Source organism: Lepidochelys kempii, chromosome 6, assembly GCF_965140285.1.
Source record: "Lepidochelys kempii isolate rLepKem1 chromosome 6, rLepKem1.hap1, whole genome shotgun sequence".
NCBI classification, from domain to species: Eukaryota; Metazoa; Chordata; order Testudines; family Cheloniidae; genus Lepidochelys; species Lepidochelys kempii.
In genome coordinates, this window is record NC_136385.1 from 61,856,854 (window position 1) to 61,880,552 (window position 23,699).

Genomic DNA, 23,699 nt, shown 5'->3' on the forward strand with positions numbered 1-23,699 from the left:
TGATGTGCTGGTCTCGCACACAGGAAGGCCCATTGAAACCAAAGGAGCCATTGTAAAACATCAAAGTACAAAGATTTTGTTGATAGTCCCACACACCCCCATGAAGAGGAGACAGGCGCAAATACTTGTCCCATCAGTTTGAACTATGGGGGAAGGGAATGAGAATCCCTGTATCATTATACTGCTTGGAATTTAGAGAGGGCAGTAGTTTCTAAGCATAAGCAAGGGATCCCCAATCTGCTTAGCCTTGGTTAGCTCTACAGGACATAGAAAGCTTGCATATCACAGCACCTTCTAATACATTTTGGAACCTAAGACTGTAACTAATTTGTGTGTGTATGTTTACCTTCTTTAACCTTGTAAATAACTCTCTTATTTCTTAGTTAATAAATCTTTAGTTAATTATAGGATTGGCTACAAATGTTATCATTGGTGTGAGGTCTAAGGTGCAACTGAACTGGGATAAGTGTCTGGTCCTTTGGGATTGGGAGTAACCTGAACACTGTTGTGATTTTTGGTATAAGGGACCATCTGTCACAAAGGCAGGTTTGCTTGGGTGGTAAAATAGACTGGAGTACTGAAGGGGACTATCTGAGACTCCATGTTCAGGCTGCTGTAGTGCTTGAGGAGTTCACACTTATTATTTGGTTGGTGAAATCTAAGTATAGAACTCACAACTAGTTTGGGGTTTGTGCCCTGTTTTTTGACAGTCTGTCCTGAGGTTGGCACTCACACCTACGAGCTACTCAAGACAGCCTAACACCACTGTCAACTTTTCCCATTAAAATCTTCAGTTGTTTATTATGCACTGGTTGCACTTTAGCTAAGGTTGCATTATAAATTTTGAGCACTGTTTGAATTTTTCATGGTGTTTTTTTAAAAAAATGAATTGATACAGAGAGAATAAGAAGAATTTTAAAATCACCCCCTTTGGCAATTTTTCACTGGTTTGCTCATTTTTTGTCTGCTTCTCCAAGAAATCTGACACACTCTGGGACTTGTTCTTTGTCCACGTTGTTGCCCTATATGTGCTAGACTATCAATCATAAATTGGTAGCTTTTGTCTGTAGAGGATTTTATAACTTTTTAGTAATTGTAGTAAATATTAGCTCCAAGATGAACCTGCTGAATTAATTTGATGATAAATCTGTTTTGGCTTGAGCGCTGTCACTCACTCCTGGAGACAAAGAAACACATGAGTGAGAGAGATTTAGTAAATACCCATGTAGTGTACAGGAAAACTTCCTGGTCTTGGAAAGACAAGACCAATAATTAAAATCTCACCTCTTCCTACTTTTGTTTAAATTCCAATGCAATTCAATACCCTTATTGTTGACTAACCCCATAAACCCCAAATTAGAAGATGGTTAGGGAATCGCTGCTGAAGACTCCCCGCCATTTTAAAAATACGTTAGCAGAGATCTTATGCAAGGCCACCTTAGGCTCATAACTCAGGTCTCTAAGGATAGGTACACTAGTCAGTAGTAGAATACTGGTGATCAGCAATCCTGGATTCTATCCCTGGCTTTCGGAGAGGGTCATGGTTTATCCTGTAGAGATAGGACAACCCAAACTGATTTTAGTCATTCTGTGTGGTGCCATGGATAAGATTGGGGTTTGTCATGTTAGGCTATGTCTACATTGCAATGAAAAACCTGTGGCTGGCCAAACTCAAACTCATAGTGCTCAGACTAAGGGGCTGTTTAATTGCGGTATAGATGCTCAGGCTCCAGGTGGGGCCCTCTCTTTAGGACCCTACAAAGTGGGAGTGTCTCAGAGCTCAGCTGCAACCTGAGCCCGAACATCTGCACAGCAATTAAACAGCCCCATAGCACAAGCCAGTTGGCACGGTGCAGACATACCCTAACATGATAAATCCCAGTCTTATCCACAGCAACACACTACCTTTCAGAGTGACTAAATCAGCTTGGGTTATCCTAAATAGCAGGGTTCTCAAAATTTGACATAGTTAGACTCGGTGAGCTATGAAAAAAATACTACGCCTCCCCATAGTTTAGTAAAACAGTATAACAAACTGAAAATCCTATATGTTGCAAAAAATAATAAAAATGTAAAGATTTGATCAATTATAGATCAGTAGGAGTTTCAGAAGTATTAATTTTAAGTTCAAAAACAGTACAAATGGAAGCAGCTAAAATAAAACTTCACAAACATTTTAGGAAACATGACACCAAATAATGATATATTAATTCAGTATAATATCAATCAGCCCTATCTTATCAGTGGAAGGGGTGTGTTTGTTTCCTTGCTGTACAAAGTAGTGGAATTCAGGGTTGCAGTGTAGAAAGGAAGAGACATAAGTCATCTTCAACAGAAAGCCGGGAGCCATACTTTGTTTTCATTGCAGTTAATAGTGAGAAGCCTGACTAGCATAGGTAGGTGGATAAAAAAGGAATGAGGGCTTTAGGTACCCAGTGTATTAATTCATGAAACTCAGATAACCACCAATAACCAGTAGCTGTGTTGCATTTGATATATCTGTAGACTCCTCTATCTGAATTGAATAATATGGGCTCTGACAAATACTTTTTAGGAGCTGCTCTTTTATATTAGTGGCCATCTCCGCAATACGGTGTGAAACTGTGTCATTAGAAAGTGGGATTACGTCTAGCTGTGATGCTGCTTTCTCTTTTATCATCACCACACATATCCTTTGCAGCTGGAAGTAGTAGTTTCTCACCTACGTTGTGCAGCTTACCAGCTCTGGCAATGCACAAAGCCACATGGTAAGAAGCCTCAGTAGCGTTTATGTTAACAGTGCTTAGACTTCAACAACTTTTTTTTGTCCTGGTAATGAGATGCATAGCTTGCAGGGCCACATATTGTCATTTACCAGTATATCGCCGCCTACAACACCTTGAGGCCTTGGTGCATCGCTGGACCAGCACCATGTAAAGCCCAGTTTGAAATAAGCTTTGTCGTATTTTTGTCTTCTACGTTTTGCTGGAACTTCCACTTCTGCCCTCACTTTGGCTTGTGTTGTACACTTTTGTCCCTTTGTCACAAAATGATCCATTTCTCATATAAGCTGTTTCTCGCTGTTTCTTGCTGATAATGTTTTTAAGTTCTTGGGGGAAAAAAACATGCAACAGATGTTTGATGTTTTGCAGTTGCTAAGATCACCCTTCATGGGACTAGTGAAGAGCCCTGCAGTGCCCCTTGCGGCTGTGGTTCCCACTGGCAAAGCAGGTAGGGCAGGCTGCGGTTCCCCTTGTCATCTCCAGGCGGGCTCCAGCTATCAGCCCGGTCTCTGCTTGTCAGAGCAGGGTGTGCTGTGGCTCTGGCTCTCAGCCCAGACTCCTACTCTGTCAGAGCAGGACAGGCTGCGGCTCCCCCTTCAGCCCAGATTCCTGCTGTCAGAGGGTCTCCCCCGCTTTGTTTTTAATCTACAGAGGCTGAGTCTATGACAGGTCTCAGCTTGAGAGGCTGGCTCTTTAGCATAAGGTGTAAAGACTCATGTTTTTACCTCTGGAGGTCACTGATTCACTCCCTATTGTTGGCCAAGATGGCAGCCATCATACCAGCAGGTGTTTCACATGGGCATTTTGGCAAGCTGAGTGGCATGCTTCATACTGGCGGGGATGGGAGATCCATATAGATAAAACTGCTAGTGTAATGCCAGACCTGAAGAAGAGCTCTGTGTGGCTCGAAAACTTGTCTCGCTCACCAATAGAAGTTGGTCCAATAAAACATATTCCATCACCCGCCTTGTCTCTCTAATATCCTGGGACCGAAGCAGCTACGACTACACGGCATAGTGTAATATAGACACACACACCCTGCAGCTGCTGCTGGCTGTATCCAATTTTCAGAAGTCCAGGCAAGACTTTGGAGGGTTTTAGAAGCGAGTGATGACACAGACTTCTTCACGGAGGTTCCTTCCAGCTGATAGATTATGTAATCAGTTCTAAACATGGAGGGTTTCTCATGGTGTACTTACTTTCAGTAACTTTTAAAAGGGGATAAAATATTAAAAACTTCTCAATGGGGATAAAACAAATAATTTTCTGATGTACACCTCAGTCTCTCTCACTCTTCAGGAGTATCAATGTAGTCAGGAGCAGCTTCAGCAACACAGTTTCTCCCTCTGATTCCCAGGCACGTTCTGCTCCATTTCTCACCTGACTGTGGGAAGCTATCCACTGTTGTACATCAAAACCATAAAAACCTAGGAAATTAGTAAACAAAAACTACAGTGATAGTAGTATCAGTGACGTCTACAGTGTTAAGGCAGAATAACTTTCCAAACACATGGAAAGCATGACAGTCAAACGTGCTGATCTATTGATATAAAAGCATATGAGGTTACTTAAGATTTTGTGCTAGCGAGTGTAAGTTTAATGAAGTTGTATTGCTTTTTGTTATCTATTGGAGATGGACATGAAAGCCTTATGGAGTTTTGGAATGCATCAAAGATAATGTTGTGGGCAATATGAAAATGGAAGGGAATGCACAAATCTTTCCCCTTAACTTCTTATTTTCATACTTTTAAGGGTTTCAATGAAAAGAGTGAATTCTGCTGCAACCTTAACTGTCACTAAACATAGTGTTTGCAGTTTTTGTTCTAGTTTTGCTGATAGCAAAATCCTTGACATGATATTAGCTAAAACTTTAATTAGGGATTGAAAACAATACTTAAATGACCTGACCCAACTGAAAGCAGCTCCACATAACTGAACCATTGGTTTCAGAGTAGCAGCCATATTAGTCTGTATTCGCAAAAAGAACAGGAGTACTTGTGACACCTTAGAGACTAACGAATTTATTTGAGCATAAGCTTTCGTGAGCTACAGCTCACTTCATAGGATGCATTGGTGTGACCTTTTCAAACTATTTTGTGAGCTTTTGATAACAGCAACATGGCAACTGCTGGTGTGTTTCTTCACGTCTAATAGTTTAAGCTATTAACTCCTTGGTGGCTGGAGTGGACACTTCGCAGGTCCTATTATTCCTGCACAGGGTACCAGTGACTCCTATAGAAGTTACTCCTTTCTTTTGGGAAAAAACAAAGATCTAATACAAACTCTACTCTCCTAGAATATAGTATGAGGAGTTAAAAGGGAGGAATATAGTAGATCATCCATAGCTACAGTGCTTCTCATGGGGCTTCATAAAGGGTGTACTGTGCTGAAACCAGGAAACTCAAGCAAGTCCAGACCGTATAGACTTCAGCAAAGTTTCAGAGTGTGGAATGGGAATGTCTGACTTTAGTTCCCTTCTGCCTTGACACTAGACATTCCCATTTGTGCCCTTGTCCAAACACAGACTTAAGTCTGTCAGTGAAACGTGTCTCTGATTTAGATGGGGCAGATACAAGGCATTATGCCCCCAAGATTAAAGGGCCAGGATTCCGATAGCTTGAGAATGAGTTGTGTGCATCTCTCAGTTTTAAGAGTCAGCATATCTGATTTCTGTATGAATATGCTGATAAAGGCCCCAGGTCTCATTTTAAAGGGCCAGTAACTGGTATAGATGAGTCTGCGGAGGACTCTGTCTTTTTAGCAACTCTTACCTAGTATTGGTTGGCCTCCATCATATTTAGGGGGTTGCCACTGCACTGTGCAGTAATCCTCTCCAACATTGATGATCTTGGGAGCTTCTGGAGGATCAGGAACGTCTGAAGATTGTATGAGAGAAGGAGTGTCAAAATTATTACCCTTGCCATCAGCTATGTTACTAAACATTTTTGTTGAGCATTTTTCCACATTATATATCTCAAGGATATCCGCACAACCAATCAAACCTAGTGAGAGATCTCTCCTCCTTCATTTTGAAGACACTGTCTGTCTGTCCTATGGTATTTTTAATGCGCAGATCTAGATCTGTAGCATCTAAGCACCAGATACAGTATAAGTCATTACCTCAGTCCAAACTGTGCCCTGCTCTTTGATGCTTCTAGGTTAGGTTGCTTTTACTTTAAATTATGTTTGATTATTCATATTTCTTAATCTACACATATATAGATACATCTTTGTGAAATACAAAATTTTAGCTGCATAGTCCTCTGTATAATCTGCCCACACAGCCCACCAAGGTTTTGACGGCTGCAGTCATAACATGTTTCCTCTGGCCTGCAGAATAGGTGCATTCCTGAGATGCATCATTGTTGTTCCATAATTTGGCAGGCAGAGGGAGCTGTTGCAGAGAGAGGTTGCCTCTTGCTACTCCTGGGGGAATTCTGTGCCACTGCATATCCTTTCTGCTCCTGAATTGAGATTGGGAGTGGAGGTGGTTGTGTGTATCTAGGAAATAAGTTATCCACATATTTTTAACAAGAAAACGTGGAATACTGGATGTATCCATTCATGGTACGTGGTAGCTGGAGCTTGAAGGTCATGAGGTTAATCTGTTGAATGATCTGGAATGAGCCAAGATAACAGTGGTTTAGTTTCCTTGAGGGTCGGGAGGTGTCCAAGTGCTGAGCTGAGAGACATATCCTGTCGATGGAGGTCAGTGTATTGTTTGTAGTCCTCTTTGGCTGAGTTTGTGTGATTTTAATTCCTCTTGAATGCGGTGGAGATGTTCAACCAAATTGGAGGCCGCAGGGTCTCATGGGAGGTTGGCGGTACAGATGGATGAAATCAGGACTGGAAGCAATAACTGAAACAGAAGGGACTTTGGCAGATTGATTTGTGATCGGAGTTATTGTAAGCAAACTTGGCAAAAGGCAAGAGCCTGATCCAGTCATGTTGATGAAGCAGTGAAGACATTTTTCTAGAATTTCGCTTATCCGTTCTGTTTGTCCATCCATCTGGGGGTGGTAGGCAGAGGAAATGTGTAGGGTGACTTCCAGGAGTTTGAACAATTCTCTCCAAAAATGGGAGACAAATTGTGGCCCACAGTTGGATGTAATCTCAGTTGATAACCCATGGAGCTTGAAGATGTGGTTGAAAAATAAGTTAGCCATTGCTTGTGCAGTTGGGATCTTCTGACAAGGCAAAAAGTGCACCATTTTGGCGTGGAGGTTGACAATGATCAGTATAGCTGTGCAGCCCTAAGAAGTGGGGAAGAAGTGCAGCCCTAAGTGATTAAATCTATTTATTGATTTAACTGCTACCCCTTCCTACTTCTCCTTGTGGACACCAATGATACTGCCAAGAATGACCTTAAGCAGGTCACTGCAGACTACGTGGCTCTGGGAAGAAGGATAAAGGAGTCTGAGACGCAAGTCATGTTCTCGTACATCCCCCCTGTTGAAAGAAAAGGCCCAGGTAGGGACCATCGAATTGTGGAGGTAAATGCATGGTTGCACAGGTGGTGTTGGAGAGAAGGTTTTGGATTCTTCGACCATAGGATGTTGTTCCAGGAAGAACGATTGCTAGGAAGAGATGGTATCCACCTAACAAAGAGCATCTTCGCAGGCAGGCTTGCTAACCTAGTGAGGAGGGCTTTAAACTAGGTTTGCCAGGAGATGGTGACCTAAGCTCTGAGGTAAGTGGGGAAGTGCGATACCAGGAGGAAACACAAAGAGGAGGGTGCAACAGGGGAAGCCTCCTGATTCATACTGAGAAAGTAGGGCAATCAGCTAGTTATCTTAGGTGCCTGTACACCAGAGGTGGGCAAACTACAGCCCCAGGGCCACATCCGGCCCGCAGGACCATCCTGCCTGGCCCCTGAGCTCCTGGCCTGGGAGGCTGTCCCCACTCCCCCGGAGCCACGCCACTGCACGGCGCAATGCTCTGGGCAGCGGTCCTGCAGAGCCCCGGTCTGACGTGGTGCTCTGTGCTGCGCAGCGTGGCGCAGCTGCCAGCCACTGGTGCTTCAGGAAGCACGGTAAGGGGGTGGAAGGGGGGGGTTGGATAGAGAGCAGGGGAGTTCCAGGGAGTGGTCAGGGGCGTGGATAGGGGTCGGGGCAGTCAGAGGGCAGGGAACAGGGGTTGAATGGGGACGGGGTCCCGGGGGGGACAGTCAGGAAGGAGAGGAGGGGTTGGATGGGATGGTCAGGAGACAGAGAGCAGGGGGAGTGGATGGGGCAAGGGTCCTGGGGGGGGGAGTCAGGAAGGAAAGGGGGGGTTGAATGGGGTCAGGGGGGAGTTAGGTGTGGGGGCAGTTAGGGGCGAGGAGTCTGGGGGTGGTCAGGGAGAAGGGGTGGTTGGCTGGGTCAGGGGTCCCAGGGGGGCAGTCAGAAAGGAGAGGAGGGGGTTGTATGGGGCAGCGAGGGGGGCAGTTAGGGGCCGGGGGGCCCAGGGGCATTCAGGGGCCTGAGAGCAGGTGTGGGTGGATGCGGCAGGGGTCCCCGGGGAGCCGTCAGGGAACAGGAGGGGTTGGATGAGGCAGGAGTCCTGGGGGGGCCATCAGGGGGCAAGAAGCAGGGGGTTTGGATAGGGGGCGGGGGCTGGGCCATGCCTGGCTGTTTGGGGAGGCACAGCCTCCCCTAGCCGGCCCTCCATACAATTTCAGAAACCCGATGTGGCCCTCAGGCCAAAAAGTTTGCCTGCCCCTGCTGTACACAAACGCAAGAAGCCTGGGAAACAAACAGGAAGAATTGGAAGTCCTGACACAGTCAAGGAACTGTGATATGATTGCAATAACAGAGACTTGGTGGGGTAACTCACATGACTGACACACTGTCATGGATGGGTAGACACTGTTCAGGAAGGACAGGCCGGGGAGAAAAGGTGGAGGAGTTGCTCTATATGTAAGAGAGCAGTATGATTGCTCAGAGCTCCAGTATGAAACCGGAGAGAAGCCTGTTGAGAGTTTTTGGTTTAAGTTTAGAGGTGAGAGCAACAAGGGTGATGTCGTGGTGGGTGTTAGCTGTGGACCACCAGACCAGAAGGATGAGGTAGATGAGGCTTTCTTTGGACAACTAACAGAAGTTTCCAGATCACAAGCCCTGTTCTCGGAGGGGACTTCAATCACCCTGACATTTCCTGGGAGAGCAGTGCTCAGACAATCCGGGAAGTTTTTGGAGAGTGTTGGGGATAACTTCCTGGTGCAAGTGCTGGAGGAACCAACTGGGGGCCGTGCTCCTCTTGACCTGCTCCTCACAAACAGAGAAGAATTGGAGAAGTAGAAGTGGGTGGCCACCTGGGCAGCAGTGACCATGAGATGGTCGAGTTCAGGATCCTGACAAAAGGAAGAAAGGAGAGCAGCAGAATATGGATCCTGGACTTCAGAAAAGCAGACTTTGACTCCCTCAGGGAACTGATGGGCAGGATCCCCTGGGAGAATAACATGAGGGGGAAAGGAGTCCAGGAGAGCTGGCTGTATTTTAAAGAATCCTTATTGAGGTTACAGGGACAAACCATCCCGATGTGTAGAAAGAATAGTAAATATGGCAGGCGACCAGCTTGGCTTAAGAGTGAAATCCTGCTGATCTTAAACACAAAAAAGCAGCTTACAAGAAGTGGAAGATTGGATAAATGACCAGGGAAGAGTATAAAAATATTGCTCGGGCATGCGGGAGTGAAATCAGGAAGGCCAAATCACACCTGGAGTTGCAGCTAGCAAGAGATGTTAAGAGTAACAAGAAGGGTTTCTTCAGGTATGTTAGCAACAAGAAGAAAGTCAAGGAAAGTGTGGGCCCCTTACTGAATGAGGGAGGCAACCTAGTGACAGAGGATGTGGAAAAAGCTAATGTACTCAATGCTTTTTTTGCCTCTGTCTTCACGAACAAGGTCAGCTCCCAGACTACTGCACTGGGCAACACAGCATGGGGAGGAGGTGATCAGCGCTCTGTGGAGAAGGAAGTGGTTCGGGACTATTTAGAAAACCTGGACAAGCACAAGTCCATGGGGCCGGATGCGCTGCATCCAAGAGTGCTAAAGGAGTTGGCGGATGTGACTGCAGAGCCATTGGCCATTATCTTTGAAAACTCATGGCGATCGGGGGAAGTCCCGGATGACTGGAAAAAGGCTAATGTAGTGCCCATCCTTAAAAAAGAGAAGAAGGAGGATCCTGGGAACTACAGGCCATTCAGCCTCACCTCAGTCCCTGGAAAAATCATGAAGCAGGTCCTCAAGGAATTAATTCTGAAGCACTTAGAGGAGAGGAAAGTGATCAGGAACAGTCAGCATGGATTCACCAAGGGCAAGTCATGCCTGACTAATCTAATTGCCTTCTATGACGAGATAACTGGCTCTGTGAATGAGGGGAAAGCGGTGGACGTGTTGTTCCTTGACTTTAGCAAAACCTTTGACACGGTCTCCCACAGTATTCTTGCCAGTAAGTTAAAGAAGTATGGGCTGGATGAATGGACTATAAGATGGATAGAAAGTTGGCTAGATTGTCGGGCTCAGCGGGTAGTGATCAATGGCTCCATGTCTAGTTGGCAGCGTGTATCAAGTGGAGTGCCCCAAGGGTCGGTCCTCGGGCCGGTTTTGTTCAATATCTTCATAAATGATCTGGAGGATGGTGTGGATTGCACCCTCAGCAAGTTTGCAGGTGGCACTAAACTGGTAGGAGAGGTAGATACGCCGGAGGGTAGGGATAGGATACAGAGGGCCCTAGACAAATTAGAGAATTGGGCCAAAAGAAATCTGATGAGGTTCAACAAGGACAAATGCAGAGTCCTGCACTTAGGACAGAAGAATCCAATGCACTGCTACAGACTAGGGACCGAATGGCTAGGCAGCAGTTCTGCAGAAAAGGACCTAGGGGTTACAGTGGACGAGAAGCTGGATATGAGTCAACAGTGTGCCCTTGTTGCCAAGAAGTCCAATGGCATTTTGGGCTGTATAAGTAGGGGCATTGCCAGCAGATCGAGGGACGTGATCGTTCCCCTTTATTCGACATTGGTGAGGCCTCATCTGGAGTACTGTGTCCAGTTTTGGGCCCCACACTACAAGAAGGATGTGGAAAAATTGAAAAACGTCCAGTGGAGGGCAACAAAAATGATTAGGGGACTGGAACACATGACTTATGAGGAGAGGCTGAGGGAACTGGGATTGTTTAGTCTGCAGAAGAGAAGAATGAGGGGGGATTTGATAGCTGCTTTCAACTGAAAGGGGGTTCCAAAGAGGATGGATCTAGACTGTTCTCAGTGGTAGCAGATGACAGAACAAGGAGTAATGGTCTCAAGTTGCAGTGGGGGATGTTTAGGTTGGATATTAGGAAAAGCTTTTTCACTAGGAGGGTGGTGAAACACTGGAATGCCTTATCTTGGGAGGTGGTGGAATCTCCTTCCTTAGAAGTTTTGAAGGTCAGGCTTGACAAAGCCCTAGCTGGGATTATTTAGTTGGGGATTGGTCCTGCTTTGAGCAGGGGGTTGGACTAGATGACCTCCTGAGGTCCCTTCCAACCCTGATATTCTATGATTAGCTTCCCAGGGGATCCTGCCCATCAGTTCCCTGTTGGAGTCAAAGTCCGTAGTCTGCTGCTCTCCTTTCTTCCCTGTGTCAGGATCCTGAACTCGACGTGAGGCAACAGTGTGCCCTTGTTGCCAAGAAGGCGAACGGCATATTGGGCTTCATTAGTAGGAGCATTGCCAGCAGATTGAAGGAAGTGATTATTTCCCTTTATTTGGCACTGGTGAGGCCACATCTGGAGTATTGCATCCAGTTTTGGGCCCCCCATTACAGAAAGGATGTGGACAAATTAGAGAGAGTCCAGCAGAGGGCAACAAAAATGATTAGGGGGCTGGGTCACATGACTTATGAGGAGAGGCTGAGGGAACTGGGCTTATTTTGTCTGCATAAGAGAAAAGCGTGAGGAGAATTGGATAGCAGCCTTCCACTACCTCAAGAGGGGTTCCAAAGAGGATGGAGGTAGGCTGTTCTCAGTGGTGGCAGATGACAGAACAAGGAACAATGGCTTCAAGTTGCAGTGGGGGCGGTCTAGGTTGGATATTAGGAAAATATCCTAATCACCACTGGGAGGGTGGTGAAGCACTGGAATGGGTTACCTAGGGAGGTGATGGAATCTCCATCCTTAGAGGTTTTTAAGGCCTGGCTTGACAAAGTCCTGGCTGGGATGATTTAGTTGGGGTTGGTCCTGCTTTGAGCAGGAGGTTGGACTAGATGACCTCCTGAGGTCTCTTCCAACCTAATCTTCTATGAGTCTATGATATCAAGGCCCCAGGTTGAGATATGGGTGGAAGTGGGATCCAGACACCCAGAAGTTTGGCAGTGGGGGTCTTCATCCAGCTGCATGTGTCCCTGGAAGCAATGTAAAGATTTGATGGAGGAGAATAGTTTTGGCCACCAAAAATTGTGAGAGATCAGCTTCTTTGTCTTTCAGTACCCAAAATGGCCTGCCAGCAGGGAATTGTGGCATAGCCAGAGTACAGCTAGATGGGGTGATCCATCAGGGAGATAAAGGCGATCCTTGAACCAGAGTAACTTGTTTTTGACTGAGAAATTTAGGTCAGAATTGGCTGACATCCATTTCACTGAAAAGGAGATCACTGACCAGTGAGGAGTTTACAAGGCCAAAAGATCAACGTTGGAGCACATTCACAAAATGGCAGGGCTTTCAATATAGTGGCAGGTTCAAGAGGATTATCCCCTTTATCTAGGAACTCCCCCTTGCAGGATAATGCACTGAGTTCACCATTTTGGGTTCCGGGCTGGTAGATCAGGTCGAAGTTAAATCTACTAAGGAAAAGGGGCCAACATATTTGACATTGGTTGCGGGCTGTGCCCATTCAGAGATGTTCCAGGTTTTTATGATCTGTGAACACGTTGCCTGGAAAGCGCGCACCTTCTAGATGGTGGTGCCACTCCTGAAATGCAGCCTTGATGGCCAGTAATTCCTTATTGTACATTTGGTAATTTTGTTCCTCAGGTGTCTATTTCCTAGAATAAAAGGCACAAGCATGGAGGTCATTTGAGGACCACATCACTGAGATAATACTACCCTGAATGCGTAATTGGAAGCCTCTGTTTCAACAACAAAACGGTTTAGATGCATCTTGGTGTACTAAGACAGGGGCAGAAGTAAATGCTTTCTTCAGCCAATCAAAAGCCAGTTGGGCTTCTGGTGTCCAGTTGAAAGTGGAGTTTTTCTGTAGCAGTTGGGTAACTGGAAACACCACTTTTGAGAATCCTTGGATGAATTATCTGTAGAAGCTGGTGAATCCTAGAAAGCATTGGATATCACAGATGCTCTTGGCAGTTGCCCAAGTCAAAATTGCAGAAACCTTTTTGGGATCCATACTTATTCCACTGGGAGAGATGGTATAACCCAAGAAGTCCACAGCAGTGTGATCAAATTCACATTTCTCAGGCTTCCCATATAAGCCATTTGCTCAAAGACATTCAAGTACCAACTGGACATGCTGGTGATGCAAGGTTTGGTTTTCTGAAAAAATAAGACTGTCATCTAGATAGATTATGATAAACTGGTTCAGAACCTCCCTGAAGATATCATTAACCAAATGCTGGAACATGGTGGAGGTGTTACAGAGACCAAAAGGCAGCATGAGGTACTCAAAATGTCCATACCAAGTATGAAAGTCTGTTTTCCATTCATCGCCCTCTCGGATCCAGACCATGTGATAGGTGCTTTAGTGGAAATTTTTGCTGAGCTGACCCTTTCTACTTCTTTGTTGATCAATGGCAAGGGATATTTATTTTTGATGGTTATATTGTTCAGTGTTCAGTAGTATACGCAGAGGTGCAGGGTGCCATCCATTTTGTGACAAAACAGGATTGGGGCCACAGTGGGGGACACAGACAGATGGATAAATTTTTTTGCCAGATTTTCATCAAGATACTCCCGTAGGAACCTGAGTTGAGGTTCTGATGGGATAAATTTTGCACAAAGGGGATTTTGGCCCCTAGCTGGAGGTCTGTGGGGTAGCCATTGGACCTGTGCGGGGGCAGAGCATCAGTATTATTTTTATCAAATACATTTGCAAAGTCCTTGTATTTCACAGGGATTGGTGAGTTATCCTCATTTAGAGCCTGCTGTGTGCAGAAAATGGTGGCTTTGCCCAGATTACATCTAGGGGTCCTCAATACCAGATTGGACTAGGCACTGATGTATACAATAGTCAGATTCAGACCAAACTTCTTGTGCTCTCCAAGAAATGCTCATATCATGGAGAGAGAGCCAGGGGATGCCAGGCATTATTGGGAAGTGAGGTTAGTTAGTATGTGTAATACAATGGCTGCACATATGTTATCTTACCTTATTTAAGAACAGAAATTAATAATATAAAGAACCTATCTTAGTATTTGTCCCGATGACCTCATACAGCAATGAACTACAAAGGTTTACAATATGGCATGCAAAAAACATTTCCTTTTATCACTTCTAAATTTGTTCAGTTTGCCCTTGTTCTTATAATGCAGGCCAGGATATAAAGAAGGAGCTGATTGATTTTCACAACACTCTTCATAATCTAGAGTACTTCAGTCAAACTCCCCTCTAGCTCTTCTCCTTTGTAGGCTAAATAATTCCAGTCCTTTTTAATATCTTATACCATATGTACATATCCCTTCATTCCATTAACTGTTTACCATACATATAATAAAGCAGTTTCTGTTTGAAAACTTACACAACAAAATGGCAAAAAGTGATTTCATTCTATAGACATATAAACCCCAGTGAGAGAAGAGACTGGATCACTGACATTCAAAAATGTAGGGAAATGGAAGGGAAGGATATTCATATGGCCTTGTTTTTATGAATGGGAACGATTCTTTCTCCTCCCAGATGGGGAATACAAGGGAAGCTAGTTAGAAAAAACATTTCTGTCAAGTTTTATAAAACATATTCCTCCCATATGGTCATTTTTCACCTCTTTGAACTCAAGAGTCAGAGCTGCTCTCAGGTTTACAGGAATGAGGGTAGGTCCGTCCCACTGAACTCAAGAGTTTTTCAGAGACTGGTTATTCCTGTCAGTCACTTACCAATAACCTTTACTGTGATATCAGCCTTATCTTCTCCTGCTGGGTTCTTTACTGTAACTCTATAAACCCCCTCATCTGGCTTCTCTGCTCCTTCAATGATGAAGATACAGTGGTCTTCATGCATCTCTACACGAACTCTACCTTCAGATTCAGAGAGAAGCTGTGGGCACTGAAAACAGCAAGTGAAGTCATTTGTATCTAGGGTGGAAACAGAAGAGCCTAATGCTGTGTCTGAATGAAGGGAACAGGGGTTTGCATAAACATGCTGAGCCTGCAGCAACATGTAAGTCTTTCTGACACCGACCATTACCAATATCACTGAAAAGCTATCAGTGAAGTTCTCTTCTGTTTTAAGGTTCTATTTTGTAGGAACAACAGGACATCAGTGGATAGCCAATAGCAACTCCGAACATTCTCCTTTGGGGAGAAATTGGTTTTTAAAACTCTGTAAGCCCCATTGGTAGTTAAAAAGACCCTATTGCATTTCAAAGTCTCAAACTTGTGACGTGGGGATTATCCTCTGCTCCTCTCTCTCCCTTGGCCCACACATTTTGTCTGTGTCCAAATCTTGTTGCTTCTTCCTCCTTGACACTTCTAAGATCTGAACTTTTGACCTTTTGTTTTTATTCACAATACTAAAACCCTTGTCAAAGCCCTCATCCATTTTTGTTACTGTCACCTCCTCATCCTCAGGGCTTTTGGATGCCCACACTTAATTAAAAATACTTTGACCATTTGATCAGTGCTAACATGTCTAAGCATAACCATCACCACTTTGTTGTATCCTTTTCCTTTTCCCTGTGTCACATCCTTGTATTTTTAGACTCTATGCTCCTTTGGACAGGGACTGTCCAAGAGCTACGTGTATGTACAGTGCCTAGAACAATGGGGTCCCAATCTTGACCCAGGCCTCTGAGTTCTAATGTAATACAAATAGCAAAATAATTCTTCTGATTGACTACCACACATACACCAATGTAACAAAAATTAATACAGGATAAAAGGGATTTAATGTGAAAACAGGTAACGTCATGATCTTGTGTTGTGTCCTTCACATTCCCATCACTTCACCTGTTGTCATCTCTCCTTGCATCCTACTAATCTCTTCAACTAGATATCTTTACTAAGACTCAAAAAAGGGTTAGATATCCAGAGTTACGTAAAACAGAATTTACAAAAAATATTTAGAAGTGTTATAAACCCTCATGCTTCAGGGCAAAAGTCCATCACTAAACAATGGTGGTTAGGAAGAAACTTGCCCCATAGACAGGTTATTCCATAAGTGTCCACTAAGGGGTTTCTTGTGCTTCCCTCTGAACCATCTGATAATTGCCACTGTGAGGCAGTACACTGCCCTAGATGGACAGTGGTCTGATCCATTATGTTAATGCCTATGTTCCTATATACTTTAAATTTTAAGCTCCTCTTGGCAGGACCATTTGCCTGTAAATACACCAGATATATTAATGGGTTTGTATAAATAATAAGGAACTTACCTTGCTCTCGTTACTTAAATCACTGCTGGAGTCTGGGGAATCCATGGAATCAGCATTGCTTAGCACATTGCAGCTGTTCTAGATGAGCAAAGAAATACATGAAAGATAATGAAGCAAATAATCAAGCAATCTATTTGCAAACACCTAGAATATAATAAGGTGATAAGTAAAAGTCAACATGGATTTGTCAAAAACAAATTAATGTCAAACCAACCTAATTTAACAGTAACAAGTCTTGTGGATACAGAGAAAGCAGTAGTTGTGGCATATCTTGACTTTAATAAAGCTTTTGATACTGTCTTGCATGACCTTCTCATAAACAAACTAGGGAAATGCAAACTATATGGAGCTACTATAAGGTGGGTGCATAACTGGTTGGAAAACCGTTCCCAGAGAGCAGTTTATCAGTAGTTCACAGTCAAGCTGGAAGAGCATATTGAGCAGGGTCCCTCAGGGATAGGTCCTGGGTTCAGTTCTGCTCAATATCTTCATAAATGATTTAGATAATTGCTGTAGAGTACATTTATAAAGTTTGTGGACAATACCAGTACTGGGAGGGACTGCAAGTGTTTTGGAGAATAGGATTAAAATTCAAAATTATCTGGACAAACTAGAGAAATGGTCTGAAGTAAATAGGATGAAATTGAATAAGGACAAATGCAAAGTACTCCACTTATCAAGGAACAATCTATTGCACAAATACAAAATGGGAAATGACTGCCTAGAAAGGAGTACTGTGGAAAGGAATCTGCAGCTGATAGTGGATCACAAGCTAAATATGAGTCAACAGTGTAACAATAAGAAAAGGAGTACTTGTGGCACCTTAGAGACTAACCAATTTATTAGAGCATAAGCTTTCGTGAGCTACAGCTCACTTCATCAGATGCATATCGTGGAAACTGCAGCAGACTTAATATATACACAGAGAATATGAAACAATACCTCCTCCCACCCCACTGTCCTGCTGGTAATAGCTTATCTAAAGTGATCATCAGGTGGGCCATTTCCAGCACAAATCCAGGTTTTCTCACCCTCCACCCCCCACACAAATTCACTCTCCTGCTGGTGATAGCCCATCCAAAGTGACAACTCTTTACACAATGTGCATGACAATCAAGTTGGGCTATTTCCTGCACAAATCCAGGTTTTCTCACATCCCCCCCACCCCCATACACACACAAACTCACTCTCCTGCTGGTAATAGCTCATCCAAACTGACCACTCTTCAAGTTTAAATCCAAGTTAAACCAGAACATCTGGGGGGGGGGTAGGAAAAAATAAGAGGAAACAGGCTACCTTGCATAATGACTTAGCCACTCCCAGTCTCTATTTAAGCCTAAATTAATAGTATCCAATTTGCAAATGAATTCCAATTCAGCAGTTTCTCGCTGGAGTCTGGATTTGAAGTTTTTTTGTTTTAAGATAGCGACCTTCATGTCTGTGATTGCGTGACCAGAGAGATTGAAGTGTTCTCCGACTGGTTTATGAATGTTATAATTCTTGACATCTGATTTGTGTCCATTTATTCTTTTACGTAGAGACTGTCCAGTTTGACCAATGTACATGGCAGAGGGGCATTGCTGGCACATGATGGCATATATCACATTGGTGGATGTGCAGGTGAACGAGCCTCTGATAGTGTGGCTGATGTTATTAGGCCCTGTGATGGTGTCCCCTGAATAGATATGTGGGCACAATTGGCAACGGGCTTTGTTGCAAGGATAAGTTCCTGGGTTAGTGGTTCTGTTGTGTGGTATGTGATTGTTGGTGAGTATTTGCTTCAGGTTGCGGGGCTGTCTGTAGGCAAGGACTGGCCTGTCTCCCAAGATTTGTGAGAGTGTTGGGTCATCCTTTAGGATAGGTTGTAGATCCTTAATAATGCGTTGGAGGGGTTTTAGTTGGGGGCTGAAGGTGACGGCTAGTGGCGTTCTGTTATTTTCTTTGTTAGGCCTGTCCTGTAGTAGGTAACTTCTGGGAACTCTTCTGGCTCTATCAATCTGTTACCTATAGAAGTTACCTACTACAGGACAGGCCTAACAAAGAAAATAACAGAACGCCACTAGCCGTCACCTTCAGCCCCCAACTAAAACCCCTCCAACGCATTATTAAGGATCTACAACCTATCCTAAAGGATGACCCAACACTCTCACAAATCTTGGGAGACAGGCCAGTCCTTGCCTACAGACAGCCCCGCAACCTGAAGCAAATACTCACCAACAATCACATACCACACAACAGAACCACTAACCCAGGAACTTATCCTTGCAACAAAGCCCGTTGCCAATTGTGCCCACATATCTATTCAGGGGACACCATCACAGGGCCTAATAACATCAGCCACACTATCAGAGGCTCGTTCACCTGCACATCCACCAATGTGATATATGCCATCATGTGCCAGCAATGCCCCTCTGCCATGTACATTGGTCAAACTGGACAGTCTCTACGTAAAAGAATAAATGGACACAAATCAGATGTCAAGAATTATAACATTCATAAACCAGTCGGAGAACACTTCAATCTCTCTGGTCACGCAATCACAGACATGAAGGTCGCTATCTTAAAACAAAAAAACTTCAAATCCAGACTCCAGCGAGAAACTGCTGAATTGGAATTCATTTGCAAATTGGATACTATTAATTTAGGCTTAAATAGAGACTGGGAGTGGCTAAGTCATTATGCAAGGTAGCCTGTTTCCTCTTATTTTTTCCTACCCCCCCCCCAGATGTTCTGGTTTAACTTGGATTTAAACTTGAAGAGTGGTCAGTTTGGATGAGCTATTACCAGCAGGAGAGTGAGTTTGTGTGTGTATGGGGGTGGGGGGGATGTGAGAAAACCTGGATTTGTGCAGGAAATAGCCCAACTTGATTGTCATGCACATTGTGTAAAGAGTTGTCACTTTGGATGGGCTATCACCAGCAGGAGAGTGAATTTGTGTGGGGGGTGGAGGGTGAGAAAACCTGGATTTGTGCTGGAAATGGCCCACCTGATGATCACTTTAGATAAGCTATTACCAGCAGGACAGTGGGGTGGGAGGAGGTATTGTTTCATATTCTCTGTGTATATATTAAGTCTGCTGCAGTTTCCACGATATGCATCTGATGAAGTGAGCTGTAGCTCACGAAAGCTTATGCTCTAATAAATTGGTTAGTCTCTAAGGTGCCACAAGTACTCCTTTTCTTTTTGCGAATATAGACTAACACGGCTGTTACTCTGAAACCAGTGTAACAATGTTGCAAAAAACCCAAACATCATTCTGGGATGTATTAGCAGGTAGTGTTGTAAGTAAAACATGAGAAGTAATTCTTCCACTCTACTCCATGCTGATTAGGCCTCAGCTGGAGAATTGTGTCCAGTTCTGGGCGCCACATTTCACGAAAGATGATGACAAACTGGGGAAAATCCAGAGGAGACCAACAAAAATGATTAAATGTCTAGAAAACATGACTGTGAGTAACGCTTGAAAAAATTGGGTTTATTTAATCTGTAGAGGAGAAGACTGAGGTGGAACATGATAATAGTTTTCAAAAACATTAAAAGCTTGTTACAAGGAGAAGGCTGAAAATATGTTCTTGTTAACCTCTGAGGATAGGACAAGAAGCAATTGGCTTTAATTGCAGCAAGGGCAGTTTAGGTTGGACATTAGGAAAAACTTTCTGTCAGGGAAGTTAAGCACTGGAACAAATTAACCAGGGAGGTTGTGGAATCTCCATCATTGGAGGTTTTTAAGAACAGGTGAGACAAACACCTGCCAGGAATGGTCTAGTTATTACGTAATCCTGCCTTGAGTGCAGGGGACTGGACTAGATGACGTATTGAGGTCCCTTCCAGTCCTACCCTTCTATGATTGTATGAAGAGTCAGAAAGATCTCATTGAGCAGAGTTGGTCAAGCTGTGTCTGAGACACAGAGAAGAAGGATCTATGCAGGGTATGTTGGCTGCTTGGCAGGGGAGATGTGACAAAAATGAAGATCAGAATGAATGAACAAAAATGAGAAGGAAATTAACTGATTAAAAAAAACAAAATGGTCAATGCATTGCCAGAGTGAAATAGAATTAAAGGAAGCATCAGCAAGACCAGTTTCATAGCCTCATAAACCAAAGTTTATGAGATCCCTGCAGCAGATGCCATAGATAGATGTGATTCAGTTACTGTCCCATGAAAGTAGTAGGTTAGTGGGCTTATGTATTTGTGCAAAATAGAGAGTATTCTTTCTGTATCAGTGGGGTATTGGGTTTATGAACATCTTTTACAGAAAGGAATAAATTCAGCCCTTTAACACCAGCCAAACTAGATACTCTGAAGTTATGCTACTGCCCTTCCTCCACTAGTCCCCATGCTTCCTTTGCATCGAGTTCAATTTCTTGTCCTCATGGTCCTCCATGGTCTTCCTTACTTATTTACTCATGACTTATATCTCATCCAAAGTTGCCTGCTGCAGCTGATTTACTCTGTTCTTGAAAACTTTTTGGGTAATCCCTCCCAGAAGATTTTTTTCCACAAACTCATTTGGCTTGAGGGGGGAGGGTGGGGCTGTATGGGCTTTACTATTCCTGGGGAAGGAATGGGACCTCTTCGCTGCCCATTCTGGAGCTGGGGGAAGGGGTAAGACTGGTTTGGGTCTTAGCTTCCTCTGTGGGAAAATATTAATAATTTTAATTTTAAATAATAATGAAGTCTGCATATGTTTTTAGAGGCAAAGTTATTCTATGAACTGTTTTCTGGATTTTTCTGTGGACTGATGATCAGAAGATAATATTTCAGAAGACTGAATGCCCTCTCCATCTTGTCACTGAAGGAAATTTCCTAATTCTGGGTTGCAAAGGAAAACATTATGATTTATTTAGGAGTGGGTGTTGGGAATATGGGTGAACTGGAGGCAGAGTCTTTACTGCATTCATGTTTAGAGGCAGGTCTCAAAATGAAATTCTTACCAGACATGACTGCCACAAGAGGTCAGCCTTTTGCTATCAACAGAAAAAAGGAACATTTATCTGGCAGTAAGAAGTAGCATTTCACTCTTAAAGAAGAGAGATTGAAAGGTCTAAAAAGTTCAGCAAATACCATAAAAGGAGTAAGTACCATTGGCTGCAGTATTACTTTATACTCCTCTATTTTGTCGTCCTGCAGTTACTCCAACAACCAAGTAAAATAGCAGGTATCCTCTAAATTCACAAAGTCTAAATTGGCAGAATGCCCAATAGAACTGGCTGCTGGTATATATGAGTCTGCTTCTAAGACATTCAGTAGGATATTGAAAGTACCATTTGTTCACAAACTGACCAAAAGAACTCGGGATGGGAAAGGAGAGACTCTAGAACATTTCCTTCCTGTGAGGCATAGGTGGTGGGGAGGGCTGATGACATTGGCTTACTTGTTTCCTGTGATGTGAGAAGACAGTAATCTAGTGGTGGCAGCCCTCTCCCTAGGCATGCAGATACTATGCTGATGTGCAGTAGAGAAAGAAGGGCAGAAAGGCTACCATACACATCCACTGCCTTCCTTTTGTTTTCCCCGTGCTGAAAATAAACACTTTAGAAGAAGAACACTGTTCAAGAAGACTACAGCAAAATCAACTAAATCACCAGGTGCTGCCTTGCTGCTGTTTTAGAAATTTCTTTGTTTAGAAACTCTACATTTGAAGGGATGTGGAAAAGTTTTTTAGGTAAGAATTGGAAATTCAAATCATATGTGAAAAAGAGAAGAAGTTCCTTGGTATGACCTGTTTGCCTTAGCCACACTGTCAGACTACACATTACCTTGTTTACTTTCTGCCAGATGACCATGGGTATTGGGTCTCCTGATATGGGAACGTCCAGTCTAAGTTTGTTCCCAGCCACCACAACAATGGTGTCAGGGGCTGCTTGACCCATGCAGTCCAGATGGATTTTGGGGGGTTCTGTAGCGAAAGTGGAGAAAATAAAATATTTTTCAACGTGGTTTGAATGCTTTGCAGGAAACGGGAGGCATTTCTCAGATGTTATGTTAAAAATTGAAGAGGTTCTGCTACTGAAAAGCATGCAAGATGACTTGTTCAGATGTTACTCACATGTTCCAATAATGAACATTGTTTTTACCTTGTCTTGGCACAAAATCAATCTTGATCTCTGGAAAGGGGAAAAAAATGGATCTGAAAATAGCTAAATTTCATATAATCATCAGACCAAAAATAATTTTAAAACAATAATATACTAAATAATCTCTCAGTGGATGTAAATCAATGGGTGAATATATAGTATTTTGGAAACTGGCTTGGTAAAACAAGAAGAAAATAATACAAAAAATAGAATAGGGCTTGCAAAGACTTTTTCAAGTGAATAACTTTGCTCCCATGTGTAATCCTACTGGCAGTGATTTAAACCCCCAATCCTGCAAACACACACATATTTAACTGTACTCATGCGTAGACCCATAGAAGTCTCTGGGATTGCGTGCATAAGTAAATGTAACCCCATGAATAAGTTTTTGCAGGATCAAAGCTATAGTCTGTAAGTATTTGCAGGATCAGACCCATATAAAATGACAAGAAAACAATGTAAAAAATAAAAATAGAAAATAAGCAACTTTTAAAAAATATTTGGAAAATGTTTAGGATAAAAACAAATAATAGCAATAGTATATGCAAGGGTTAAAAATACATAGAGATTGTAAATAAGCAATGGTTGAAAGAGAAACAAGAGAAACTAAGAGTGGCTATGGGCATTTTGGAACTATTTTACATGTATATTAAAAGGAATGAACATATCATGTGCCAGTCCTCAGCCTAATCACTTCGTTTGTTTGTTTCTATCCCTTCCCCTCTTTGCGATCCAATCAGTAGACCAAATTTGGTGATGAATCCTGGTCACGTGCCACCTGAAGCACTTTGCACATACATTAAGAAGAAAACCTCCCAGCATAACCCACACGGAAAGGTGTTCTGGGGGTGGAAATATCTATGGGGGGGGGGGGAATATCTCCCTGCACCTGTGTTTAGGTGGGATCCCCCTCACACAGAAGAGGTTGCAGGGCTTGGTCCAAACCTGATGGATCCTAGTAGGGTCTGTTAAAGGCCAGAGCCATCTGCTTGGAGGGCCTGTGTCTCCACACTGGGTTCAGTTCTTTCTCACCCCGGACTCTACTGAAGCCACACTGCCAGGGTTTTCCCTGGCTGGAGTCTTATGGGATCCCCAGCTTATGGGATCCATCAGTTGAGCCCTACTGAAAAACGTAATACAGCACTGGACTGTATTATCTTTTCTGAGGAATCTTTGTGAGATCTGATGGGCTCCCCAGACTCCACTCTGTCTCCCAGGGTAGATGCACAGAGAGGCCTTTCTGGAGGTCTGGAGAAAGGAAGGACAGTGCAGTGGAGGAGACTACCCTACCCCCAACTCCTGTTCA

At 43.6% G+C, this 23,699-nt stretch overlaps 1 protein-coding gene across 1 annotated transcript in view; it reads right to left on the bottom strand.

Moving 5' to 3' along the window:
* MYBPC3 (myosin binding protein C3) overlaps positions 1-23,699 on the bottom strand; it is a 128,591-nt gene that overhangs the window by 49,127 nt on the left and 55,765 nt on the right. Inside the window, exons 20-24 of the mRNA XM_073350333.2 lie at positions 22,394-22,423; positions 22,076-22,215; positions 16,316-16,393; positions 14,820-14,979; positions 5,534-5,638 (exon numbers count right to left, since the gene is read on the bottom strand). Coding sequence (XP_073206434.1) covers positions 5,534-5,638; positions 14,820-14,979; positions 16,316-16,393; positions 22,076-22,215; positions 22,394-22,423 — 513 coding nt within the window. The remainder of the gene's footprint in view (positions 1-5,533; positions 5,639-14,819; positions 14,980-16,315; positions 16,394-22,075; positions 22,216-22,393; positions 22,424-23,699) is intronic.